Source organism: Calliphora vicina, chromosome 3 (genome assembly GCF_958450345.1).
Source record: "Calliphora vicina chromosome 3, idCalVici1.1, whole genome shotgun sequence".
NCBI classification, from domain to species: Eukaryota; Metazoa; Arthropoda; class Insecta; order Diptera; family Calliphoridae; genus Calliphora; species Calliphora vicina.
In genome coordinates this window covers 22,579,807-22,605,221 of record NC_088782.1, presented here as the reverse complement: position 1 = coordinate 22,605,221, position 25,415 = coordinate 22,579,807, and the positions used below count along the sequence as shown (strand labels likewise).

The 25,415-nt window shown below is 29.1% G+C and overlaps 3 protein-coding genes across 3 annotated transcripts in view; 2 read left to right on the top strand and 1 right to left on the bottom strand.

The window, feature by feature from the left end:
• Positions 1-1,089: 1,089 nt before the first annotated feature.
• Positions 1,090-16,152, top strand: AhcyL1 (Adenosylhomocysteinase like 1). The gene is made up of 2 exons (XM_065506557.1): positions 1,090-2,526; positions 13,496-16,152. The coding sequence occupies exons 1-2, from the start codon at positions 2,059-2,061 to the stop codon at positions 14,537-14,539; spliced, it is 1,512 nt and encodes a 503-aa protein (XP_065362629.1). The 5' UTR covers positions 1,090-2,058; the 3' UTR covers positions 14,540-16,152.
• Positions 16,153-19,561: 3,409 nt separating this feature from the next.
• Non2 (upstream activation factor subunit spp27 homolog Non2) lies at positions 19,562-21,013 on the bottom strand. Its single transcript, XM_065504536.1, has 2 exons — positions 20,876-21,013; positions 19,562-20,817 (listed from the first exon to the last, which is right to left on the bottom strand). The coding sequence occupies exon 2, from the start codon at positions 20,787-20,789 to the stop codon at positions 20,094-20,096; it is 696 nt and encodes a 231-aa protein (XP_065360608.1). The 5' UTR covers positions 20,790-20,817; positions 20,876-21,013; the 3' UTR covers positions 19,562-20,093.
• A 1,420-nt stretch (positions 21,014-22,433) lies between these two features.
• Positions 22,434-25,415, top strand: part of Mrtf (Myocardin-related transcription factor) — a 208,661-nt gene continuing 205,679 nt past the window's right edge. Inside the window, exon 1 of the transcript XR_010576224.1 lies at positions 22,434-22,992. The gene's annotated coding sequence lies outside the window, so the exon portion shown is untranslated. The remainder of the gene's footprint in view (positions 22,993-25,415) is intronic.

Below are 25,415 nucleotides of genomic sequence, written 5' to 3'. Positions count from 1 at the left end.
AACTATTAAAATATATTAGGACATTACGACAATATGACTAATAGCAGACCGTGTGAATACCCCAATTATATTTTTGGAATAGCTTGGTATTAATTATGATTTTTTTGATTCAACCCATGATACAATAATTGTAGAAGGTAGAAGCAATAGGGAGAGTTTTCAATATTTAGCCCTATAACGTCAAACTTTGATTTTGATTTTTTTCATATTTTTTTATATTTTCTTTTGTTTGACGTTACAAGAATTGTAGAATTGAGAATTTATTTTTGAAGCACTATTCAATGATACCCATAATGATGAGATATGTTTCTAAATATATGGGAGATATGTTTTTAAATATATATTTAAATTTTAATTTATATAATAATTTTAAGCACAAACGTTTTTGTACTTAAATTTATTACAGCTATCAACACCAAACAAATTATTAAAATGCAAGCTTTTTCAACGATCCTGATTTATGCCACAATGTAACTGTCTGCTTTTATAAAATTTAAAATAAATTTGTTTCGAAAATTCATATAAGAAACGTTTTCTAATTGAATTTTATTAAAACAGGTATCAAGGCGAATTCATACAAGGTGGTGGCAGTTCTACAATAACAACAATTGGTCTTAACAAATGTCAAAAATTAAAAATTAAAAAAATATGTATTAAAAAAGCTTTTCTCTACACAAAATTCTTACAACATTCTTCTAATTATTATCGCCTAGATAAATTTAATTTTTATTGCTAAACATTACAAAAGGCGCATTAATAAATGTAGAAACCATGTATTTTTTACAAAAAATGGTAAATAGTTGAAAAAAGTCGGAAAGTCAAAAAAAGGCGATTAACAAAAAAGTCGACTTTTCATAAATTACCAAAAGTCGAAAGTTCGAAAAGTCGACTTTTTAAAATCGGAAAAAATCCAAAGGTCGAAAAGTCGATTTTTTGTTTCAGCTATAGAACCCTCCTAGTATGTTCAATAAAATTATCCCTTATTGTGCCTCCTTCATGTAAAATTCCCTTTTTATGTCATTTTAAAAAGTAACGCTACGGTAACCCTGCATACACATACAACATTTTATCATATTCCGACGTCGCCAGCACAGAAAAGTTTGTCCCAAAAAAAAGTATTTTTGAGTATAAATATTTTATTTACTTTTCATTTTTAAACACCACGATATAGTCAATTATCAGTTATTTATTTAATTTATTTCGGTCTAAACGTAAGCGATCTTTCACCACAAATAGTTGTTTTTATTTTCTCCATAAATCGTTTGTTTCATCAGTGTGTGTGAGTGCGTGTGTGGTTTTTTGTAGTGCTTTCGTTGACAAAAACAACAAAATTTACAAGAAAGAAAAAAATATTTAGTTCTGGAATAATAATATATAATTTCGCATGAACTGTTGTAGTTATCGTACGTACGTATCTTGTATCTGAAAAATCACACTGCATTGCACCTCTTTACCTCACCACCCCACCCCCTGGGCTCATCGCTGGCTACAACACAAAGATATTTGACTCAACAACAACACACTCTACAACCAACCAGCTTTATGTTGTATTGTTGTTGTTATTTTTTCAAGCTCCATTCATTTTTGTTTTGTTAATTGACACAATTGAAGTGTCAGAGTACGCGAACGAAGGGAAAAAATATACAACACATACAAAAACAAAAAGCGATATTATTAACAAATAATAAAAAAAAACAAACAATAGTAGCGTTTTTGTTGTAGAAAGGAAAAAGCTAAAAACCAATTCAGAAAAAAGAGACTCAAGTACAACGAATAAAACGAAGAAAAAATTAATTTTAAAACATTTAATAGACAACACGTCACGTGAGCATTACGTGAGCAAAGAGACACAAACGAAGAAAGGAAAAAAACATATTTGCGGATAAAAACAAAATTAATAAAAACAAGAACTCTTTTTATTATTTTTTAATTTTTATTAAAGAAAGTCAAGCGCAATCCGTAAGTCCAAACAGCTGTTGGCTTTTTGGTCGATGACAAGCAATTAGACAGTCAAATAGTCAATTACATATACGGAAACACAGCAAAATAGAAATCAACATGAACAACTTGTCGGACGCCCCCGTACCAGATCCTGGCTCTGTTGCTGATAAAAAAGAAGCCAAAGTGTCAAGTGCTTTAAAGAAAACCAGCCGCTATCGTAGTCGTTCATTGTCTGCTTCATCCACCGACTCATTTTCATCTGCCTCGTACACGGGCAGCAGTTCGGATGACGGTGATGATGTACCACCACGAGAAAAAGTCCAAAAGAATTCCAAAGGTTGTTCTGATTTTTGTGTACGTAACATTAATCAAAATGCCTTTGGCCGCCGTGAGATCGAAATTGCCGAACAGGAAATGCCCGGCATTATGGCATTGAGAAAACGTGCCGCTGACGACAAGCCCTTAAAGGATGCCAAAATTGTTGGTTGCACTCATATTAATGCCCAGACGGCGGTTCTGATTGAGACATTGATTGATTTGGGGGCATCGGTTCGCTGGGCTGCTTGCAATATCTATTCAACACAGGTATGTTAAGATTTTAAGTTTTTCTTTTACAGATTTTTTTTAGATTTAACATAAAATTTTAGTTTTTAATTGAATGTATGTTATATAGTAAATGTAGTCATTAAGGACATTCGTTGCGGTTTTTAATATTAAATTTGTGATCAGTTTGAGTATTTTAAGTTTAGTCAAATTTTGTAGATTGTTGTTACTAAAAAAAAGCATGGAGTGGATATATAAATATGTCTGGCAAAACACGTCTCAACGTTAAAATATTCAATAACAATTCAATATGTTTTATTTGGATCCATCAACTTTGAACTTAGAACTTAGGCTTTATATTACTGAATTGTGAAAATAAATGAATTTTATTTGAAAATGTAGTAGTGTTTAATAAAACTTATTGAAGAGATTTCTCTTTTGTTATTAATTTTTGTAATATTTTTTCAAAGTGTTTGCCGAAAAACTGCTGGTATAAAATTTTAATAGTTTTTACAATTTCAAAAATAGTATAATTGTTTTAAATATTTGCTTATGCATATTTTGTGCTAATTTTCTTTATAATTATATATGGCTAATTAAATTCTCGCTAGTAAAATATGAAAGATAACAAAATAAAAACATTTTTGTTCATATTTTCTATGAGTAATTTACTTTATCTCATAGAAAGTATGTATAAACAAATAAGTAAAAACAAAATAATTTCTATTTTTTTAAATTTCAAACTAAATATTTTAATACTCGAGCTCACACCCATTTTTATACCCTTCACCATGACGTGTAAGGGTATATATAAGTTTGTCATTGTGTTTGTAACTTCTGGATCGTGGTAGATAGCAGAGTCGATATAGCAATGTCCGCCCTATCAATATATCCGCTATAGGCCTAAAATAAACAAAATATAAGATATAAGCAAAAAGTCACGATTTTAATTCTCTTTTTTATCTATATCTGGATTACTAATTCATTAACATAGACAATATTGATATCTAATGATGGACATTTCAAAGACCTTTCCATCGACGTATATAAAGACTTATAAATTTGGATAGACAATGAGTCAAAATCGGAGAAAATATCTTTTAATCTGATTTTTTTTCACCAACAAAAATTTTTGGACAAATTTTGTTTTCAATCGTTGTCTTAAAGTATACTTTGGTGAAGGGTATATAAGCATTTTCACAGCTGAATATAACTCTCTTACTTGTTAAGTGTTAATTTCTTTAAGTGTTAATTTTTGATTAATTATAATATAAACATAAATTAAACTTAACAGATAAACATACTTCTCCGTCCCATCAATCTTATAAGTATTTGTTTTAAATTCGGTGCAGTAGTTGTTGAATATGATTAAAAACAAACACTTATCTTTTATTACAATGTATATATCGTCACCTAAAATGCAAAAATAACGTAACAACAAAAATACCAAAATGAAATATTTGATAGATAATGATGTATAAGTTAAGATATAATAAAAACAAGCAACATTTTAATTTGGAAATGTGTTTGTCATTCTGTTTTGTGATCAAATGGGAGAAATTAAGTTTATATCACAGATACTTTTAATTTTTCAATTGTTTTTTGCCCATCACTTTAAACATTTTTGAAATGAAGTTACGTTATTTTGCATTTTAGTTGGCGATATGTAGATGGATAGATAGATAAAAATTGTGTTTGCTATTAAAGCTTCTACAAAAATCTACTACTGTATGTCAGTATAATTTAGGAATGTCTTTAACGTTATATTTTATTTCAACTTTGTTTGAATTGCTATTTTCTTTTCTTTAAAATATCTGCATTATGACAATTTCAATTGACTAACAACTGTTGTTATCATGCACACATAATTGTTATTGTCCTGTGGATGCAAACGTTGATTTATTTATCTTTTTCATGACCTTTTAAATTTATTGTTGTCTGACAATTGTCCTTTGCTCTTAGACTCGTTGAAAAAACATTGAACTTTTCTTTATGTCTAAACAAAAAGTTCTTTGTTTGATTGTAGTATTCACTGTATGTTTAGTATTTATAGTCTTAAATTAGCGATTTAATTATTTATTAAAAAATCTTCATATTAGATAAATAATTCTGTGGGTGAACCTGATACTTATATTAATACGAATATGTGACATTAATGTCTATACATTCAATTGAAACAATTTCAGAGTCAACTGGACTGTTATCAGAGATTTTTAATTTCTATATATTATTTCTGAAAGGTTTGAAATACATTCCATAATACTGCTAAAACAATTAATGTTTGATACGCAGTTTTGAAGATTATTACAGAAATAAACTTCAAATAGACGATATTGCGCTGGACTATCAATCTCAAGGCTGCGGGTTCGATTTCCTCCAGGGACTCTGGACAAGTAAAACGCTTCGCAGTTTGTGTTTGTATTTTGTCTTTTCATTAGTATTTTCATAGCATCTTTTGAAGGGATTCATAATGGACCCTGAGAGTATCCAAGTGGATATGTGCCGTATGTAACACAACCCTTCCTAACCTATTCTTTCTCATGAGGCAATTAAACTTACATATGAAAGAAAAACAATATTTTGTTTAAAGCAATCACTTATCTTTCAAAACTCTTAAAAATATAATAAATAAATGTATAAATTTTCAATTTAGAGCCACTCGATATTAGTATCACATGTCTGCATAAATTTAATTAATAACCCCTCTTTAAAACAATAAAAATGTCACAGATTTCCTTTACCTCAGCCAAACACTTGTTAACGCAAATTAAATTATAATTTAAAATCAGATTTTTGTTCAATTTAAATCTTATCTAAATCAATAAAACTAGCTACCAAAAACTAACTATACCTACTAAATCATGACATAACACTTAACTTATCTTTATACATACTGTGATTTCTTAGCCTATTAATAAATAAATAAATTTTAGCTTAAATATAAATAAATATACAACAATATATTATATTTTTAGCAATATTTGAAAGAGCGACCTCTTAATATTTGATAAAATTCCTATTTTTTACACACCATAATTAATAATAATTTATAGTATAGATTACAATATTTCAGACTTTTAAGTTAATGTCCACAAAATTTTGTTTAAACAAAAATGACACATTTCATAAATTATTGTACAATACATATGCTACAATCACATATACAATCATGAAAAAATCCATTAAATAAAAAACTTGCATGTGAATTTCCTCAGTCTTCTACGAAATTATTTATTTATTTTTTTGCTTTTATCAATTGACACCATTTAATAAATTGTTTAACAAAAGAAATACACTACCCATGTTTAATTTATTTGATATTATATCAAATTTATATCCCTCAAACAATATCTAATCATTACATATTTGTTGTATTTTTTATTTGTTTACAGACATGTCATGTACATGTCTTTCTATTTCCTAATTCTTTAAGACCTATATAATGATGTATAATATTTTAATTCTCTGTCTTTTTTTTTATAGAATTGTATGGTTGCGTTATGTTTAAATTTATTTTTATTTACTGCCGTCTTTTATTTAAAAATTAATTAGAGCCCTTATAATAATGTTTCAATTATTTGTACATCTCATCTTGAGGTTTATATGCTTTTTCCGAAATTGCTTCAATTAGCACTTGTGTCAGTTTTATTAGTTAGTGATTCTGTAAACAATTTGTTTGTATACAATTTTGTTTATGTTAATATAGCTCAATTTTTTTTTGGAAGTTTTGATCTTGCGTGTCAAATAAAGATTAGTTTGTGATTCTTTGTTGAAATTTTAAGGAGTGTGAAAAAATGTGTTAATTGACATTTGATATAAATACAATATCTTATTCTTTTATATAAATTTTAATTGTATCCCCCATATTAAAAAACAGGAATTTTGTATTCAAAAAGTTCTTTATTATTTCTAATATTTTTTTTTTAAAAATGTTATTTTAATTTCCAGTTTATAATAAAATAAAACTTTGTATTAAATAAATAATTTTCAGTGTCCAACTGACAAATATGTGGACATATTTAAGTTGAAACAAGTTCTGAGTCAATAGGGCCTCAAAGTTTTAATTTCAACATTGTTGGCTTGAATCTCAGGTCATATTTAAAAATTTTACAGGAGAGACAAAAATCAATCAAACTTTATAAGAACTTAGAGCTTTTTCTTGTGATAAATTAGACCAAGCGCTTTTGTTCATCACTACAAAACAAAAAAAAAAAACGAGATAACTGATTTTTTTTGTTTGTAATCAATGTATTTTTACTTATTGTACATTACTGCATTAAAATCTCAATTTCTAAAAAAGTGAAATTGTATATTATTTCCCAAATGTTTGAAATAAATTCCTTAATATGGTAGATTCGAAACGCCTTTTTAAAGATTGTAACAGAAATATACTTCAAATAGTGTGTCCAGGCGCGGATTTAAAACACTTTCAGAGTCTACAGAGCCCTAAAGTTTTAAGTTCCTTGGTCCAACAAATTATTATTTTCTTAATCACGCTAGGTTTTAAAAATATTTAACACTTTACAAAAAAATCGAACATGGACTTTCAAAAAAGTAACAAAAGATCTGAAGGTTCATCGTCACACTGTTTCCAAAGCCATTAAGTAGTATAAGGAAGACTTAAACATTAAAAGGACACATGGATTGGGAAGAAAAAAAATGTCTAACAGATATTGGTAAGGCAAAAGAAATTGAACAACTCTTTCAAAGAGCACGGAACACTTCTATCAAAAAAACATTTCGTAAAGTCGAATGCTATGATTATTTTTATGCTCCAGATCGCAATGCGGTAAAGAACTAAAGAAATCAAAAGAACAATCGAAAAAATTTAGGTAAAATTGTATAAAAAAATGCACCTGTGATGGATGATGAACATTATGTACTGGCAGACTTTTCACAACATCCGGGTCAAGATTTTTTATGTGACTGATGGACGAGGTAATGCTCAAGAATAATACCGAACAAAAAAACAAATAAAATTCTCCAAAAAGTTGTTTGGGTGTCAAGTCATGTATCCCAGGACATGTCCAATTTTTAATGGGATGATTTCCGGAAAGTGGATATATTTATAAATACCGAGTAATATACCAATATATGAATGTTAGATGAATCTACAATATTTAAACAAATTCAAGTATTTGAAAGAATATTTATATTGAACGGTTTAAGTTTTTTTTTCTCACTCTTTAGAATAAAACTCAAACATTTGGTTGTTATGGTGGATTTTCAAAGTCCATATATTATTTCTCAAATATGTTTTTGTCCATATGAAATATGTCTCCCTTAATTATACCCTACACCACCATAGTGGGGAGTGTATTATGCGTTTGTGCAGATGTTTGTAACGCCATAATATTAGTCTAACACCCACCTTAAAGTATACCGATCGACTTAGAATCACTTTCGATTAAACGATGTCCATCCATCCGTCTAGTTGGCTGGCTGTAATTGTAAACCTTGTGCGCAGAGTACAGGTCGCTATTTTGAAGATATTTCGATCAAATTAGGTACAAACTGGCTGAAATCGGTCCATTATTTCATCTAGCCCCCATACAAATGTCCTTCCGAAATTGGACTTTATCGGTCATAAATGTTTAATTTATAAATATATCTCCACAAATTGCGCTCCAAATAAGTTTTATATATACAAAATTCATGTCACCAAATTTTGTTACGATCGGTCCATAATTAGTCATAGCTCCCATATAGACCCGCTTCCGAAAATCACTTTAACGTACATAAATCGCTTAAAAATGTTGGCATACACACAAAATTTAACATAGCAAACTTTCATATAGACATAAATCACACGACCTAATTTCATGGTGATCGGTCCATAATTCAATCACTCAAAAATATAAATTATTGAAATTTGAAAAGAAAAATGTTTTTGCTCTTTTACTTAGTGTAGGGTATTATATGGTCGGGCTTGACCGACCATACTTTCTTAATTGTTTTGAATAAAATTTAATGCTGATATGGCATTTTGAAAATGATTTCAGAAACTGAATGCCAATATGTATTTAACCGAGTTTGGCACTTCCTTGCCCTTTATTATTAACCATTGTATAATTTTTAGCGTCCCACCAAATATTCGGTTTCGTTCTAATACCAGTATGTATTCGGACGAATATTGAAGCCGAAACTTTTATTCGGGTGTGGCGAAACTTATATACCCTTTACCAAAGTATATTTTAAGATAAAGATTGAAAAAAATTTATTTTTTGAAAAATTTTTAATAAAAAAAATTTTGGGTGAATAATGTTTGCTGAATTTTTTTATGATTTAAAAAAATTTTTTGTTTGAAAAGTTTTTAATGGAAAAAATTTTTGGGAAAAAACTTTTTGCTAAAAAAAAAATTTTTGTTAATGAAAACTAATTTTTTTGGATATCAAAAAAAGTTTGGAGTTGTTTTTGTTTTCACATTGATTTGTATAATAATACATTCTGACCACGTAGGTTTTTGATAACTGAGTTAGGTCTTCGACAACAGAATTCGGAACCTGGTTTTTAATATATAATTTCAGATTGTTTTTTATAAACTAATTTACGATTGAGTTATTTTAAAATACTAGGACATTTTAACTCATTTATATCTAAGCTCAAATTTGAAATTTTTCTATGAAGAAATGTCTAACTTTACGTTAATCAAAATATCTAAAGATAATTTTGAAATTGCTAGCTTACAAAGTCAAAAACATCAGAATATTTTACAAAATTTGTATAGATTTGGTGGCAAGCATTAATAAGATTTAAAGTACTGTAAAAAATGCAAATTGTAAAATATTTTACAATAATAAATAACAAAGCTTTGTTAAAAATTATTATTTTTTACATTTTCATGAAATGTTCGTATGTTATAGTTTAAACTAATTAAATTAAAAAATAAAATTGTAGTAATAAATTTGCAAGTATGTAAGTTAAAGGCTTTTGTTTACAACACAAAATATAACTATTTATATGTAAATTTTTGTGTAGAGATTTTTCCTAACTCCACTGCTTAGCTATACCACAAGCTCTAAGCACATGACATACAAAATATGACGATCACAGCTTAATCTAAAAACTACACATTGTATTTTATTATCTAATAACGAATTTATATGCTATAAATAACCGTATAAATAGAACTATTTGATTTTAGTATTTAAGCTGCCATTGTATACAAAATTTTGTATGCCAGCAACCGAATTTAATGACAAACAAATTTCCACTTGTATCATTATAATTGATTTCCTGTATTTGTAGATTGACAAGATAATGAGATATATTATTACGGCATTAACGAAACACAGAAACAAAATCTAAAGATAAAATACTAAATAAATAAAACGACGGTGATGGAAATAAATATGTTTATAGGTATAATATGCACAGTAAATACAGCTGAAATTATATATTATAGTATGTATAAATAAAGATGCTTTTTAAGACAGAAACTATATAACATTGTGTAGGACAAGGGTAGAATGTGATGAAGGTATAAAGGGTATATCTAATTGATTTCTAATGGCATTTGAAAAATATGCATTTGTGTGCAGTAAATTATTGTCACATGCTAAAAATTCATATATTTATTAATGACCTTGCCGAGAGACATCATACACATGTATATAACTACATATATAGTATAAACTAATAATTAATAGATATAAAAATATATGTGATAATGGATTAAAATTCACAAAAAAAAAAATTAACAAAACATTCAACACCATTTCCAATTGTATTTCAGAAGTTTCTAATAGAAATTTAAAACTGTATTTCAGAAATTTTCATTTATATTTCAGATTTTTTCAATTTTATTTCAGAAATTTCCATTTGAATTGGGTGTAATGTGTTCAAAATGTGTGATTTTTTAAACTTTTTAGCTTTTATTTTGAAACATTTGCACAATATAAATAAATTTATTCAAAGTATTGGCCATTTTTAGCTATGACCTTTTCCCCATCTTTCTGGCAACATATGTATTCCGATCCATAAGAATTGCTCATCTTTTGAGCCCAAGAACGAATCAAGCCTATTTCGGATACTCTGTTCCAAAGCGAAACGTATGCCAGTGGGAGCGTTCTGCATTGATCGAACCAATATTAGTCGGACGGGGCAAGGTCTGGACTATAATGCGGATGAGGAATAAGTTCGCAACCACTTCTTTCTAAATAATTTTTAACAGGTATTCCAACATATAGCCTAGCGTTGTCATGATGGAATATTACGGTTTCATGTCTGGCCGCATATTCTGGCAATGCTCGCTTCAAACGAATCTGTTGCGTTACCTGTGATGGTCTGGCCAGATTTCAGCAGCTCATAATAGATAGGACCCTTTTGGTCCCACCAAATACAGAGCATTACCTTAGCGCCATGGATATTTGGCTTTGATGGCCAGGCTTCACATACATTCTCTTACGCTTCCGGTTATTGTAATGAATAAATTTTTTTATAGCGTTCTATCAGCATTTCAGACATACAAAATCGTATGGTACTCAATTTCCCTGCTTTTGGGTTTGCCTGGGCTTTTGGTTTTGCCAAGCCTTTGTTGAGTTTGCCTGGGCGGTTTTTGTCTTCCTTGTCAAAATCACCACATCCGACACGTAGAAACCGATGGAACACATTCACCCTAAGTTTTGGTGAACAATCGGTGTGCTTCAGTGGCACTTTATTTCAAACTAGTTGATCGCCCCGGCTTCGCCCGGTAGCATTTAGCTAATGTTAGTTCTTCAAGTTTTTCCAAACCACGTACACCAGCCTGTTCTTATTTATTTGCAAATAAAATATCTAAATTTGTACTGCATACTTTAGGGAGCTTTTACCCGGAATTTTTTAATTTTTTTTTTCTTTAAAAAAAAATCAGCCAAATCGCTCCATCCGTTCTCACGTGATGCCATTACATACATGGACCATTTCATTTTTATATAGATAGATTAAAGAAGTACAAAATTGGTACAAAATTCGACATTGTCGAAGCAAAAAAAAAACTTTGTTGTTTAAACTATAATGTTCAATAACTAAGTGAGAATAAATGACAGATATGTACCTTTAAAAATGACATAAGTTACTAAAAACAAAAATCCGCATTCAAAAGATACGCCATCTATTGTAAATCCCGCATTTTCAAGTCATACTCCCCATACAATTGAACATTTTTGGAATACAATTGGAAATTTCTGAAATACAATTAGAAATGGTGTAATTTAAGTTTTTATCCAGATGTTATTGCCTAATCTATGAATATTCCGTCTGAATGATAGCAAATAATATTATACAATTGTAAATTGAATGAGTCTTAATAAAAAACTCATTTTATTTTTATAAATTTGAGAAAATTTAACACAATTTCCTTTCATCTTACACAATACAGCTGTACAAATAATTATTAACCTACATATTTGCTGCAGCCCAAACGAATCAATTTAAAAACAATATGTAAATGTTTACTATTTGTGAAGCAAGAAATTTCATTATTAACTCCAACTCCACTAATGTAATGACACACATATTTAATTAGAAAGAAGTTTAATTTTTTAAATTGCTTTGAATTTTTTTTAAATAAGATTGATTGATGTATTAATGAGGTATGCATATTCGGAATCAAACTCCTAAAAGGGGTTTCAATTGTTAAAATACTGTTGGGGTTAGTTACACATTGATTCATAATTTTAAAATTCCTAATTTTGTATAACGAAACAATAATTTTATAAAAATAATATCTATGACAAAATGGCTATCAGTTTGTTCAACAAAATTATCAAAATTTTTTTTAAATTGTTAATTGTTTAACTTTTTACTCTGTAAACTATATGTAAATTCTATAAATATTATTATTATTATTATAATATTATTTTAAAAAAATAAATAAATAAATTGAAATTGTTTGCTCACTACTTCACAAAACTTTAAAATATTTTACTTAATTTTAGTAGATTTCATAACAAACATACATAAAAATTAAACTTAGTACACCGTATATCTTATTTTAAAATATGTAAATTGTTAAAAGCTTTGTTATGAATTATTTTTTTTAGAATGATCATGAAATTTTGTTTGTGACATGACGGCACATCGCTACATGTCTAATCGTATATTTTTAAACTAATTAAATTAAAAAAACAAAATAGTAGTAATAAATTTGAAAATAAATCTAAAGAAAAAAAAAAAAAAAAAAAAAAAAAAAATTTAATATTTACTCAAAAAAGCGCAACCACCGCTTTTATTAGCACACATTTTTTGTGAGATCAAACATGTTTGACAGTCATTCTTCATCGTGACTTAAGGAGAAATTGGAAACACGTTAATATATGTTGACGAAACGTATCTTCAGGAAAATTTTTCGTAGCTTCCGGGTCAATATTTGTATGTTGCTGCTGCTCGAGAGAATGTTGTAGAAAAGTTTAAGACCCAAAAGCAGAAAGTTTTCCCAAAAAGTTCTTAGTATGGCAAGCAATATGCAGTTGCGGCAAAAAAAGCCAAACATTTGTTACAAAGGGCTCTATAATTACCGAAATTTACATCAAGGAATGTTTACAAAAGAGAATGCTTCTATTTATAAGACTTCTTAACTTATTTTTGGCCTGATTTGGCATCCTGTCACTATTTTAAGATTTTTTCGATCTCACTCCTTAGGTAGCGGAGTCGATATAGCCATGTCCGTCTGTACGTTAAATTTAACTTTTCGTAGCTTTAGACCTGGTTCGGTTGCAATTTAAAATCGAGAAAATCGGCTCTCAAATGGCTGAAATATATTTCTGATTTATATCTGGATTACTAAGTCATTAACAATATGGATATCTAATGATAGATATTTCAAAGACCTTTGCAACGGTCAAAATCGGAAAAAATATTTTTTAACACGAATTTTTTTTCACCAAACAAAATTTTTTCGTCATAGAATTTACCACTAATAAATTTTATTTTTTAAATTAAAAATTTTTTTATTTTTTTTAATTCTACAACATTTCTTTATTTTTATTGCCTAACAAACTATTAACATCTGAACTTTCTATTGCATTTGCAGAACGAAGTTGCTGCCGCCTTGGCCGAAGCTAACATTCCAATTTTCGCTTGGCGCGGCGAGACCGAAGAAGATTTTTGGTGGTGCATCGATCGTTGTGTGAATGCCGAAAACTGGCAGCCCAACATGATACTGGACGATGGTGGCGATGCCACACACCTGATGTTGAAAAAATACCCAACCATGTTCAAGCTGGTCAAGGGCATTGTGGAGGAGAGTGTAACCGGTGTCCATCGTCTCTATCAGCTGTCCAAGGCTGGCAAACTGACCGTACCGGCCATGAATGTCAACGATTCGGTGACAAAAACGAAATTCGATAATCTGTATAGTTGCAAAGAGTCCATATTGGACAGTTTGAAACGTTCGACCGATGTTATGTTTGGCGGCAAACAGGTGGTTGTCTGTGGCTATGGCGATGTGGGCAAGGGCTGTGCCCAGGCTTTAAAGGGTCAGGGTTGTATTGTGTATATAACTGAAATTGATCCGATATGTGCATTGCAGGCCAGTATGGATGGCTTCCGTGTAGTTAAACTAAACGAAGTTATACGCAATGTTGACATTGTGGTGACCGCCACAGGCAACAAGAATGTGGTGGTGCGCGAGCACATGGATAAAGTGAAGAATGGTTGTATTATTTGCAATATGGGCCATTCGAATACGGAAATCGATGTGAATAGTTTGCGTACACCCGACTTGACTTGGGAGAAGGTACGTTCTCAAGTCGATCATATAATATGGCCCGAGGGTAAATATATTATTTTGTTGGCCGAGGGACGTTTGGTCAATCTATCTTGTTCCAGTATACCATCATTTGCTGTGTCAATTACATCTGCCACCCAAGCTTTGGCTTTAATTGAGCTGTTCAATGCACCACCCGGCAGATACAAGTCCGATGTTTATTTGTTGCCCAAGAAAATGGATGAATATGTGGCCAGTTTACATTTGCCAACATTCGATGCTCATCTAACCGAGTTAAGCGATGAGCAGGCTAAATATATGGGTCTTAATAAGGCGGGTCCCTTTAAACCCAACTATTATCGTTATTAAATTGCCTTTCATGTGGGGCCAGTATAAAAAGTGTAGTGTAATATGAAAGAACGATACAATAAAAAGGTAAAGCACCTGCGCACAGGCTTAAATGGGCACTTAAAAATAATTAAAAAGAAAAACAAACAAAATACCGATAAAAACAAACTATTTACCACTGCAGACGACACTAGACAATGAAAATATATAAAAAAAACAAACTTCTACTACTGATAAAATCATGAACATGTAAGAATTTAATAATATTGTATTATTTCATTAAAAAAAATCAAACAAACAAACATACAGACAATGCAAAATGAAAATGTTATTAGGTCTAAAATTTGATATATAAAAAAAGAATGAAACAAATTAATTAATAATATGGCTTCAAAAATTTAAAAAAAAAAAAAAGAAAAACCAACTAAAGGAGAGATTTTAAAATTGATGGAAACAATTTGACTTAAATTGCAATTTTTTATAGAATATTTTGTAAAAGTTTTTATTTTATAACCAGCTAGAAATTTGCAAATTTAGTACGTATCTCTATGTACTTTGAAAGTACTTGTTGCTTTACCAAAAAATATAGTGCTTTGACAACGGTTGCAAATTTTACATACAGTAGTAGTAAACAAATACTTTTAGAAAAGTAGTAAATTTCCACAAAATTCTTTTAATTTTTGTTTCAAATCTCTCCCAAAATATCTTAATTAGGATTTAACACAAACAAATTATATAATTATACAACAATAATTCATAAAGGATTTTTTAGTTATGTATAATCAAAATGCTGAAATATGAAAAACATATATTTCTTTAGTTGTTGTACTTAATACTTACTATCAAGAATAACATCATACATTTTTATGCCGCTTAAAGAATTTATTTTACTTAATTATTATCTACTTACCGCCAAGGTATTTTATTTTTGCACTATTTAGTTTAATACAAAACAGAATTAATTATTCATATACATATATATTTTTTTTATATATATTTATACATATTTTGAGCTAATATTTTATATAAATTACCTTATTTTTTTCATGTGTTTTTTTTTAAATATAAGTTTTGCGCATTTATCAATTAAACTTTGTAATCCTTACAAAATGCTTTTAAATCCCCCAATTCCGTTTTGTTTATAATTTTGTTTTGGTTTTTTTGTCAATAATTAAATTAACATACATCTATCTATTCCATTTTATTTAAAACCAATTTCCAACAGTAATTTATCAATATTTTCTTTTTATAATTTTCATTTAAATACCAATAGTAAAAACACTTACAACATGTACTTAATTATTTAAAGCTTATAAAATGATTGTATTGTATTTTGTAATATTTTTTTTTTTTATATGTATTTATTACATATTTAAATGTTTATTTATATAATAAAAAGAAGTTGAGGAAACCAATAAATTTATTCTTGTATATTAAGCTAAAACAATATAACAAATTTTACCGAATTATAATGAACACAGGAACTAAATGAAATGAAACAACAAAAATAACTACAACAAACAGTATATACCTAATTTATGTATAAAAAAAAACAAACAAACAGCAACAACAAAGTAAATTTACCAATAAAAATAAAACAAACAAATTGTTTATAAAATTTAATAATCAAAGAAGTTTTTTTTATTAATATGAAAAATTCAAAGAATTCTAATCGTAAAATGCTACAGCCAGGGCCACCTGCAAACTACCCAACTCCTCAATACAGCAGACATATCGTGTTTAGGCTGGTTTGATTTGATAGGTACGGTTCGAAAATTCGAAATTATATTCGAAACATTTTTAAAACTGTTCTAATAATCCCTATAACATAAATATGTACGCATGTTAGTTTTATTTGAAACCAAATTTTTCCAGTTTCGAACTTACAAATTTTATTTTAGCAAACACGAAAATAACAGTACCTATAAAAATATAGGAATCGCTAACGTTTTAATAAATTTATTTATTTTTATTTCAATTAAAGTAATTTAACAAATATAACAAAATTTATAAATTTAAAAATTGATTATGAATAAATTTTGATTTTTTTTTCCGATAATTTCTGTTTGAGTGGATCGTGCAAAACATAGCATCCGTGCTTAATGAAAATTAATTTTAAAGTTAAGAAAATATAGAAAATCTTATCCATATATTCAAATCTCTATCAGGCGCTATTGAATATAAAGAAAAATTGCACCATAGGACGATCAAAATGTCGTTAGAATCATCAAATGTAATCCATTGAAATCTGCCATGCAAATAAAATCAGAATTAAATTTAGCGATATGACTGTGAGGAGAAGATTTCTAGATGCAAACTTGGCAGCCTGACGGGTCTAAACTTGTTTTATTTCCAAGCAATATTTTCTCTTACGTCTGTCAAACACACTATACTGTAGAGATCGATAGATTGCTTTGAAGGGGTGTGTACTATAATAAATACACTTCCATTGTGATACCCTTAAAAAATAGAACTTGCTATGAACTAGATGTGAAGTGAAAAAATTAATTGAAAAGAAACAAGTGAGATAATATAAAGAGAAATAAAGTGAAAACCCCATTTCATCGTGGAATCTTTCCCTAGCCATATTTACCTGTAATCTGGGACAGTTACACAGAATATGTTCTACTGTTTCTAGTTCCTCAATATCTTTACTGTGAAAACAGTTAAAATATTTAAACATTTAATGAGAAATACACATAGAGCGGAAACTAGAATAAAAATTTACTCAAAATAATCACTATTACTTCACATAGTTTTTAACTAATACATTCTATGACTGCAGAGTTTTCGATCTGTGTGTATTTATCTATGATATACATAAGATTTTAACATATCGCTCATTTGCTGCAACAACGTCATAACTCAAATCAGTGTGTTTTGAACTGAGTAATACAAAATATGCGCCGTTCTAAAGTCTTTCATATACAGCCCAATTATGAATAAAAAATTTCCAGGGAGTTTGTTCCCCGGGAGTTTTTTCCCATTGAATTTGAATAGGAAAAATGGGAAAAGGGAAAAAACTCCCGGGGAATTTTTATTCATAATTGGGCTGATAGTTTTATCAGTTTAAAAAAAAGTCAATTTTTTTTTAGTATGAGAGTGTTTTTTTGTTGTAAACGTCAAAATGAAAATGCATGTTTTCTCGTATATTTGACAAGTAAAAATTTGGGTTAAATACAGATTAGAAAGATTTTAGTATCTACTATTTAAATCAGGTTTTATTTCGGAAATCGCATGATTTGTTGAAAATTTATTTAAGAAATAGTAAAATATAAAACATTTAAAGTCGTTGTTCTCGAAACGACTTTTTTTGAATTATGACGTTGTTGCAGCAAATGAGCGATATGTTCGAAATTAAGTTCGAACATTTTTTTAAAGCTGCCAAAATAATTTCATTCACTTAAGAATTCTTAAAGAATAAATTTAGTTTAATTTAATCATCTTAACCCATAAGAACGATTGGAGATATCTTAATGAAATTTCACATAGTCAGTGTGAGGTGAAACTTTTATTATGAAACTTTTAAAATAGTAAACATTTTCTTTCATTCCACGATTTTTTTATTATAACGATTAATTAAAACTTATATAATAAAATAGGTACTGGACATTTATTGCCCATGTTTTCAGCTTTCCTTAAAATTTAAAATCAGGAGCCGAATTACCGCATTCGAGATCGAAGGAGATATTGTATCGAAAAATGATTTCGATATCGAAATTATAATAAAATGCAATAACCTCAAATATTAACATTACGATCAATTTTACTCGATATCGAATTCGGTATTTTGGCCTCAGGGACATATGTGATGGAAATCAATTGCATAAAGAAAATATACATATGTGATGTTTTTAATCTATTCGTTTTGTAAATTCTTTAAACGCATTTCTTATTAACTATTATACTTAAAATTTATCGAAATTCATCACACCTTTTTAAAACGATCGTTTTGAATTTTAACGTTTTTCATCACATACCTGGGGCCAGCGAGCTATCGTATCGAAAAATGATTTCGATATCGAATTTATGATAAAATGTACTAAATTTCTTGCTCGATATTGAATGCCATAATCTCAAATGCGGTAATTTGGCCCCGGAATATGATTATTGAACGGAAAATATGTATTTATTAAGGAGCTCATTTTATAAAACGAGATTTTTCAGCTTAAGACATTTCGATGAAAAACTAGGAAATTTATTCAATTAAAAGATTAAGAAATGTCTGCTGTTACGTTTTATAAAATGCGCACCAGAATATAAAGGAAATATGATCTAGCTAACTTTAATATGTAATTGTGAATTTTCAGTAGTGGATACAAAAAATTAAAATGAATTATTAAAATAAATAGTTTGTAAATGGTCTCCTCTACAACTAATCAGATTTCGTTTCGAAAATGAACAATCAGTAAAAAGAACGATTATGTCCAACTCTAATCTTTGACTTATTCGAGATGAACTTTTGTCACTCGCAACAGTTCCTTCTGGGATGTCACCGGAGTAGTCTTCAAAACTTCAACATCACACAGTTGGAGTCTCCCCCGAGGCATTTCAGACATTAAATACTGAAATGCGAGGAGACCATACAGAGGTATGTGCAGGATCCACAGCTTTGAACGACATTTACAGAGACGTCAATTCCGCGGTAGCAGACGCTGAGAAGATTCTGCGAGTAAAACAAAAGTCTGGCACAACTTACATCAGGATGGAGCAACAGACTTAACGCATTTTGGATTTATGGACTCATACTGTTGAAGTAGCACAATTTCTTGGACTAGAAGAAAATGCAGAACTCCCAGATTGATTATTGCTGCTACAGCAAATTTTGCAAACAAAAAAAACTGTTTGAAAATGAGGACGTGTTTCAGTTATAGTCATTAAATCTGAATATGTTAAAGCATGTTTAATTCAGTTACATTAAGTCGGCATTATAAAAATTCTCAATTTGGTATCGCTTGAAATATATTTGGCATCCACTTTGCTCATATCCTATATTCAAGTTATCATCTACCATTGCCCTTAACTAAATTAACAAATATAACATTATTAAGTTTTAAATTGAAGCATTTTAAGTTTATTTTTTTTGTATTTTTGTTTTTCTTAAATGTAAAATATCAAAAGAACTTAAGAAAAATAATTATAATTGAAAATTATTTTTAGTTTATTGCGGATACACTGAGTTTCTTTTTAAGATTTTTCTTAAATTGTTAAATATTTTACGCATAAATATGCGTAATGCAGTCAAACAAAAAAGAATTACATTTTAATTACATATTTAGAAAAGAACTTAAAGTACTATTTTAGAAATGCTCTTTTTTTGTTTAATAAAATTTAATCAGTAGTTTATAATTTTCTCGATTCTTCTTCATATAGAGTTTCTAATAAAATTTCTTTTTTTTTTATAAAATTTAAATTGTCACAATAACTGCAAGGAAAAAAATAGTAAATAAAAAATAATTAAAATTATAAAAATATTTTTTTTAATTACTAAAACACTCTAGTTTTAGTATATCTAAATGGCCATTAATGTTTGTCCATTAAACGCCCGCGGGGTATGTTTTTGTTCATTGTTTGCTTATTCCAAGAAATGGGGTTTTAAATGTTTCAACATACCAAAGGTACGAAAACGTTTAACTTTCATTACTTTCATAAGTTCATCATCACAAATGGCAAATTGTTTGTTTTTCGGATCGTACAAGTTGCGTTCCTTAATAATGGCCCAGACTTTCTTGACCACTTCATGGCGGGGCAGAGCTTCGGCACCCATTAAGGATGACAATTCCGGGGATAGGTTGTAGGCTCTGGTGAAACCTGTCGATTTGCGAGGACCTGCTGGTTTATCACCGGGTGCCTTCTTCTTTTTGGCAGCTGCCTTCTTCTTGGGCATTTCAAAGTCTGAGTCAGAACCGGCATCGGATTCGGAACCCGAGTCGGAGGCAGTCAATGATTTGCGCTTCTTTTTGGGAGGCGCTGCTTTGCGTTGTGTAGGTTGGGGACGTTTCTTAGCCGGCTTCTTTTCCTCCTCACTGCTGGCTTCCTCTTCCGAAGCACTAGCATCATCTTTGTCTTCCTCTTCTGATTCTTCATCTTGCTGGGCATTTATGAAATCCATCACAATTTTGTCGAACTCCTTCTTGCGACTGAGCAAGGAACATTCCAACTTTTTCTCCACTTGTTCACGCACTTTTTTGGCCGAGACCACGGACAAATCGGCTGTCTTTAAGACTGCATGGATTTCATTTTTTAATTCTTCAGTTGAAATGTCAGCCATTTTGTTTGTATGCAACTTATTTCCAAATCTAAATGAAAAATGCTTTAGTTGTTGATTTAAGCGCAATTTAGTTCACTTTTATTTACCTGTTAGTATTTATGTTGTATTTCACTTTTCGTTTTTTTAATTCAGTGTGTTTTGCACAAGAAGTAAACCTATTTTAATTTAGCAAAAAGAGAAATGTGTTGGAAGAAAAAAATTTCGGCGTCTATTTTATAAATTCACGCCGAACAATGATGTAGAGTTGTAAAATGGTTGAGTAACTGGGTACTCAGCAAGCAATTAGGAATAATTTTCCGGGTACTCAATAGCAAAAAGCAATTACTCAATATATTCAGATATACATAAATTTTTATATAAAATGGAAGAGAAAAAACACTTCAACCTTGGGATATGAAAAGTGATAGTTTTTAACATAACATTTTTTGTAGAATATTAAAAATAAACCAAAAAAGCTTAAAATAATTTAATATTAATATTGAATAACCAAAGAAATATATTGGGTATTTTAATGAGTAGTCAAGATTGCCAATAATATACAACACTACCTTGATACCTTGAATACAGTGTTGTATAAAGTAGTATTAATGCTTATTTACAGTGTTGCACTTAGGGGGTAAACAATAAATGTGTCCATTTTGATATTTAAAAGAAAAATCGCTAAAATGAGTTGAAATTGTTTTTATTTAATATGATAAGGGTCTATAAATATTTATAAAAGCCTCAATATAGGATTATTGAAGAACCGTAAATGTATGGATTTATTTTTAAAATTTTTATCACATACAAACTATATTTTTTAACATAACGCAACCTTATTTTACATAAACACAAATTAGTATGTGGGAGCCGTTCCGTATCGTAACAAAATTTTTACTAGAGCTTGATCATTTTATTTGGAATATGTCACCATAATTCTTAAGATATGAGCCTCCAAAGTTCTGATCCTATGTGATTATATAACATTGGATAGGTTTTTAAAATACCTTTAATACGTGATATACATTTTTGAACCTATTAGGGTCAAAATTAAATTAATATGTGTCACATTTACTTTCTTATTTCCAAGTTATGGAACTATTCTGCCCTGTTGTAGGTCGGCTAGTAATAAACCTGATATTTTAAAAGTTATGCGGTTATATGATATCTTATTTAAAACAATATTCATTTAAAACAAACATCAGATTAAAAATTGGAGATTCGGAAATGGTTCCAAATGTGATAATGATTTATGATGCTTTGTACTTCATTTGGAAGCTATTTTCAAAAGCATTCAAACGATACAAACTAATACTTCAATCCGATAACAAATATCAAAGTAAGATATAAAATTAGCGTTTCAAATTCAACGGCCAGTAACACTGAAAATATAGACCGGTGACATAAAAAATATTATTCCAAAATCACCTTTTATTTCAATGTATTCATTCCTTGGAGAAAATAAACTAGAATTTCAATTATGGTATTTATTTCAATTCGTTAACCCTAATAAATATTTAACTGTTTTTTAGAGATTTTCTTTTAAATATGTGGCAATACTTTTCTCTACATTCCCTATTAGCATAGACACACACCAAACCTAAAAAACATAGTTTGAGAGTTCTTGTTGGAGAACTGTCAAAATTCCGTTTTGACAAACACAAAACAAAATGTCAACAAAAACGAAGAAGAAACGAATCTGCAATAATAGTGTAATTGTGGATAAAAATAAAAAATTCCGCGACGTCTGTGCATTAAATTGTTAAATTTATTTAATATTAATAATGGAATTCAATAAATAATGCAAACAAATCAAAATGATAACGATTAAATTGAGAAATTCGTAAAAGTGCGATAAAATCAAGTGTCGTGAGTACAGGAAAAAGTTTCCAGAAATTCTATATAGCCACAAAAACGGAGTAGAACACAAAAATATATAGTAGATAAAAATACCAAGAAATATTTAAAAAAAACGCCAAAAAATATAAAGACTGCTAAAAGTAAGATTAGCTAGTAGTTAGTGCTGTGGTTTGGTCATATTTTCTTAAGAAAATTATAGGCCAATGATAAAAATTGGGTGTTTTTTAATAAAAATAAAATCGGTATTCCAACGAAAGAGAATTTAACACAAAAGTGGCAAAACTAACTAAACTGAAAAAGTGTCTAAGTGTGATTTTAGTGCATGTAGCAGCTAGTAACAAAGGAATTTTTCTATATCTTTAAGGTAAGTTCTAAAATAGCCAAACTCATCCCGTCTAGGAACTTTGTAGAAAAACGAAACCAAAAGTCTAATAGACACCATCATGTTTTCTTCGCCTTATTTTTTTATTGTTGTATGTAGTTGCTGTTTTGTATTTATGTTAGTGGATCACCCAGGCACCTAGCACATCTATCCACTATACACAAACTTTTAGTGTTTGTTTTCTCCTCTCTAGATGTTATGGACGTATATTCGTTGATTATTTCTGCTAAGCAGCTGCGTTTGGCTCAACTTCTACAGCAGTGCCAGCTGTGGTTGCAGTTGTTTTCGCCTGCTGCCTTGTCAGTCCGTCTTTCTCCCCTTTTAATATTTGCTGTTATTATTTATATTTTACTGTTTCATATTTTTTCGCATTTAAATCAATTTTTTGTGCTGTTTCGTAATTTATTCAACATTTGTTTTCTTTTTTCGTGTGTTAAGTTTATACCTATCTGGTCCTCTGTACGTCTGCCTTAGTGGTCAGTGTCTATTGTACAACGCCTACACTCCTCTATTTTATTTATTTTGTTGCTTTTGATTCATTTTGTTTATAAATACTTTATTATTGTGCTTAGAGTCTAATGTTTTTGTGTTTAGGGCTTTTTACAAAACAAGTTTTATTTGGTTTTAAGTTTTACTTTATTTTAAATTGTCCAAAGTTTTTTTTAAAATAATCATCATCGTTTTTCTTCATTAAACCGGAACAAGCATGTTTTTGTATTTTTGCATTTTATTGTTTCTTTGTTTGCCGGCGAAACGCCCTAAATTCCAATTTGATTTTCTTCGTTTGTGTGTAAATGCATGCGTGCATGTGTGTGTGTCTGTTTGACTTTATGTTTTTATCTTCATTTTCGCTTTGTCCTTTTTGTTGTTATTTCGAGTTGTTTCAGTGTTGCCAAAACTATTTGTTTGTTTAGTGCATAAAATTAGCAACAAAAAAAAAAACATTTGCGTCAAAAAACAATAAATCACTCATCAAAATGTAGGGAGTGATTTAAAAGAATTAATTCTTTTTGTATATGGGGGGATTTCATGTCAAGTTAACCAACTTTTAAAATCGATGTCTTCCGATCGGAATGAAATTTACATCAAGGTAAGTTCTATTGGATAGTAACTCAGGCACAATTTTTCAACAAGATCGGTCAAGAACTCTCTGTGTTAGAGGGGGTCAAAATTTGACATTTTGGCCAAACATGTTATTTTTCTCATCCATGTAATTTATTATCTATTGTTCTTAGCAAAATATGTTCCAAATAGTTTAGAATCTTTGGAAAAAAAAATATTTAAAAAAAGTTTTAATATTTTTTCCGAAAATGGGTCTTTTTTTTCTTAAAATAAAGCTCAGATATTTTCCTTGAAGACATATTTGGTCCCTTAGTGGTATGCGAGTTCGATATCTATCAAAATAAATGTTTTGTAACTCAAAACATGCAATGTTTGACTTTTTTTTTGCGAAATCAATTTTTTTTTTCCAAAATGGGCCCTTTTTTAATTTTTTTTTTGCTCAAAAGAAAGCTTGGGTCTATTGTTTTAAGACCTACTTGGTCTCTTAGTAGGATTCGTGTGGGATATATAGCAAAATAAATGTTTTGTAACTCAAGATATACAATTTTTGATTTTTTTTTTTGGAAAAATCAAACTTTTTTAAAATTTTTTTTTTGCTCAGTAGGATGCGGGTTAACCGGGACAATTTAAATTTTAGTCCTATTTTTGATCTATATCTGGATTACTAAGTCATTAATATAGACAATATGGATATCTAACGATATACGAAGCCATTTGCAACAATGTATATAAGTTGGACCTACAAAGGGTCAAAATCGGGAAAAATATTTTCAACCCGAATTTTTTTCTCCAAAAATTTTTTTGTCATAAATTTTTTTCACTAATAAATTTAAAAAGAAACAAAAATTGGAAAAAACTTTTTTAAACAAAATTTAAAAAAAAAAAAATTTAAAAAATTTTTGATTTTTTACACTAATAAATTTAAAAGGAAACAAAAATTGGAAAAAACTTTTGAAAAAAAAAAAATTTAAAAAAATGTTTAATTTTTTACATTTTATCTTGAAAAAAAGGAATTTTAAGTATACATATTTATAAATTTGGAATTATATACGCTGGGGAGTAAGTTTCACTATAATAATATATGATTTTGTTTGATATTCCTCCGGCATGCCGCGGCTAAGAACTACATGGATTGTAACCACACGGTTACAATTCGCAACATTACTGCCTTATTTATGTACTTGGAGTCCTGGCTATTTCCCTAATATAGTCCCAAACTGGTACTATATTAAGACCCACGTTTGAAACCAAAATGGGACTATATTAAGACCTATGATTGAAGCCAAAGTTTGACTATATTAGGACCTACGATTGATGCCAAACTGGGACTATATTAAGACCTA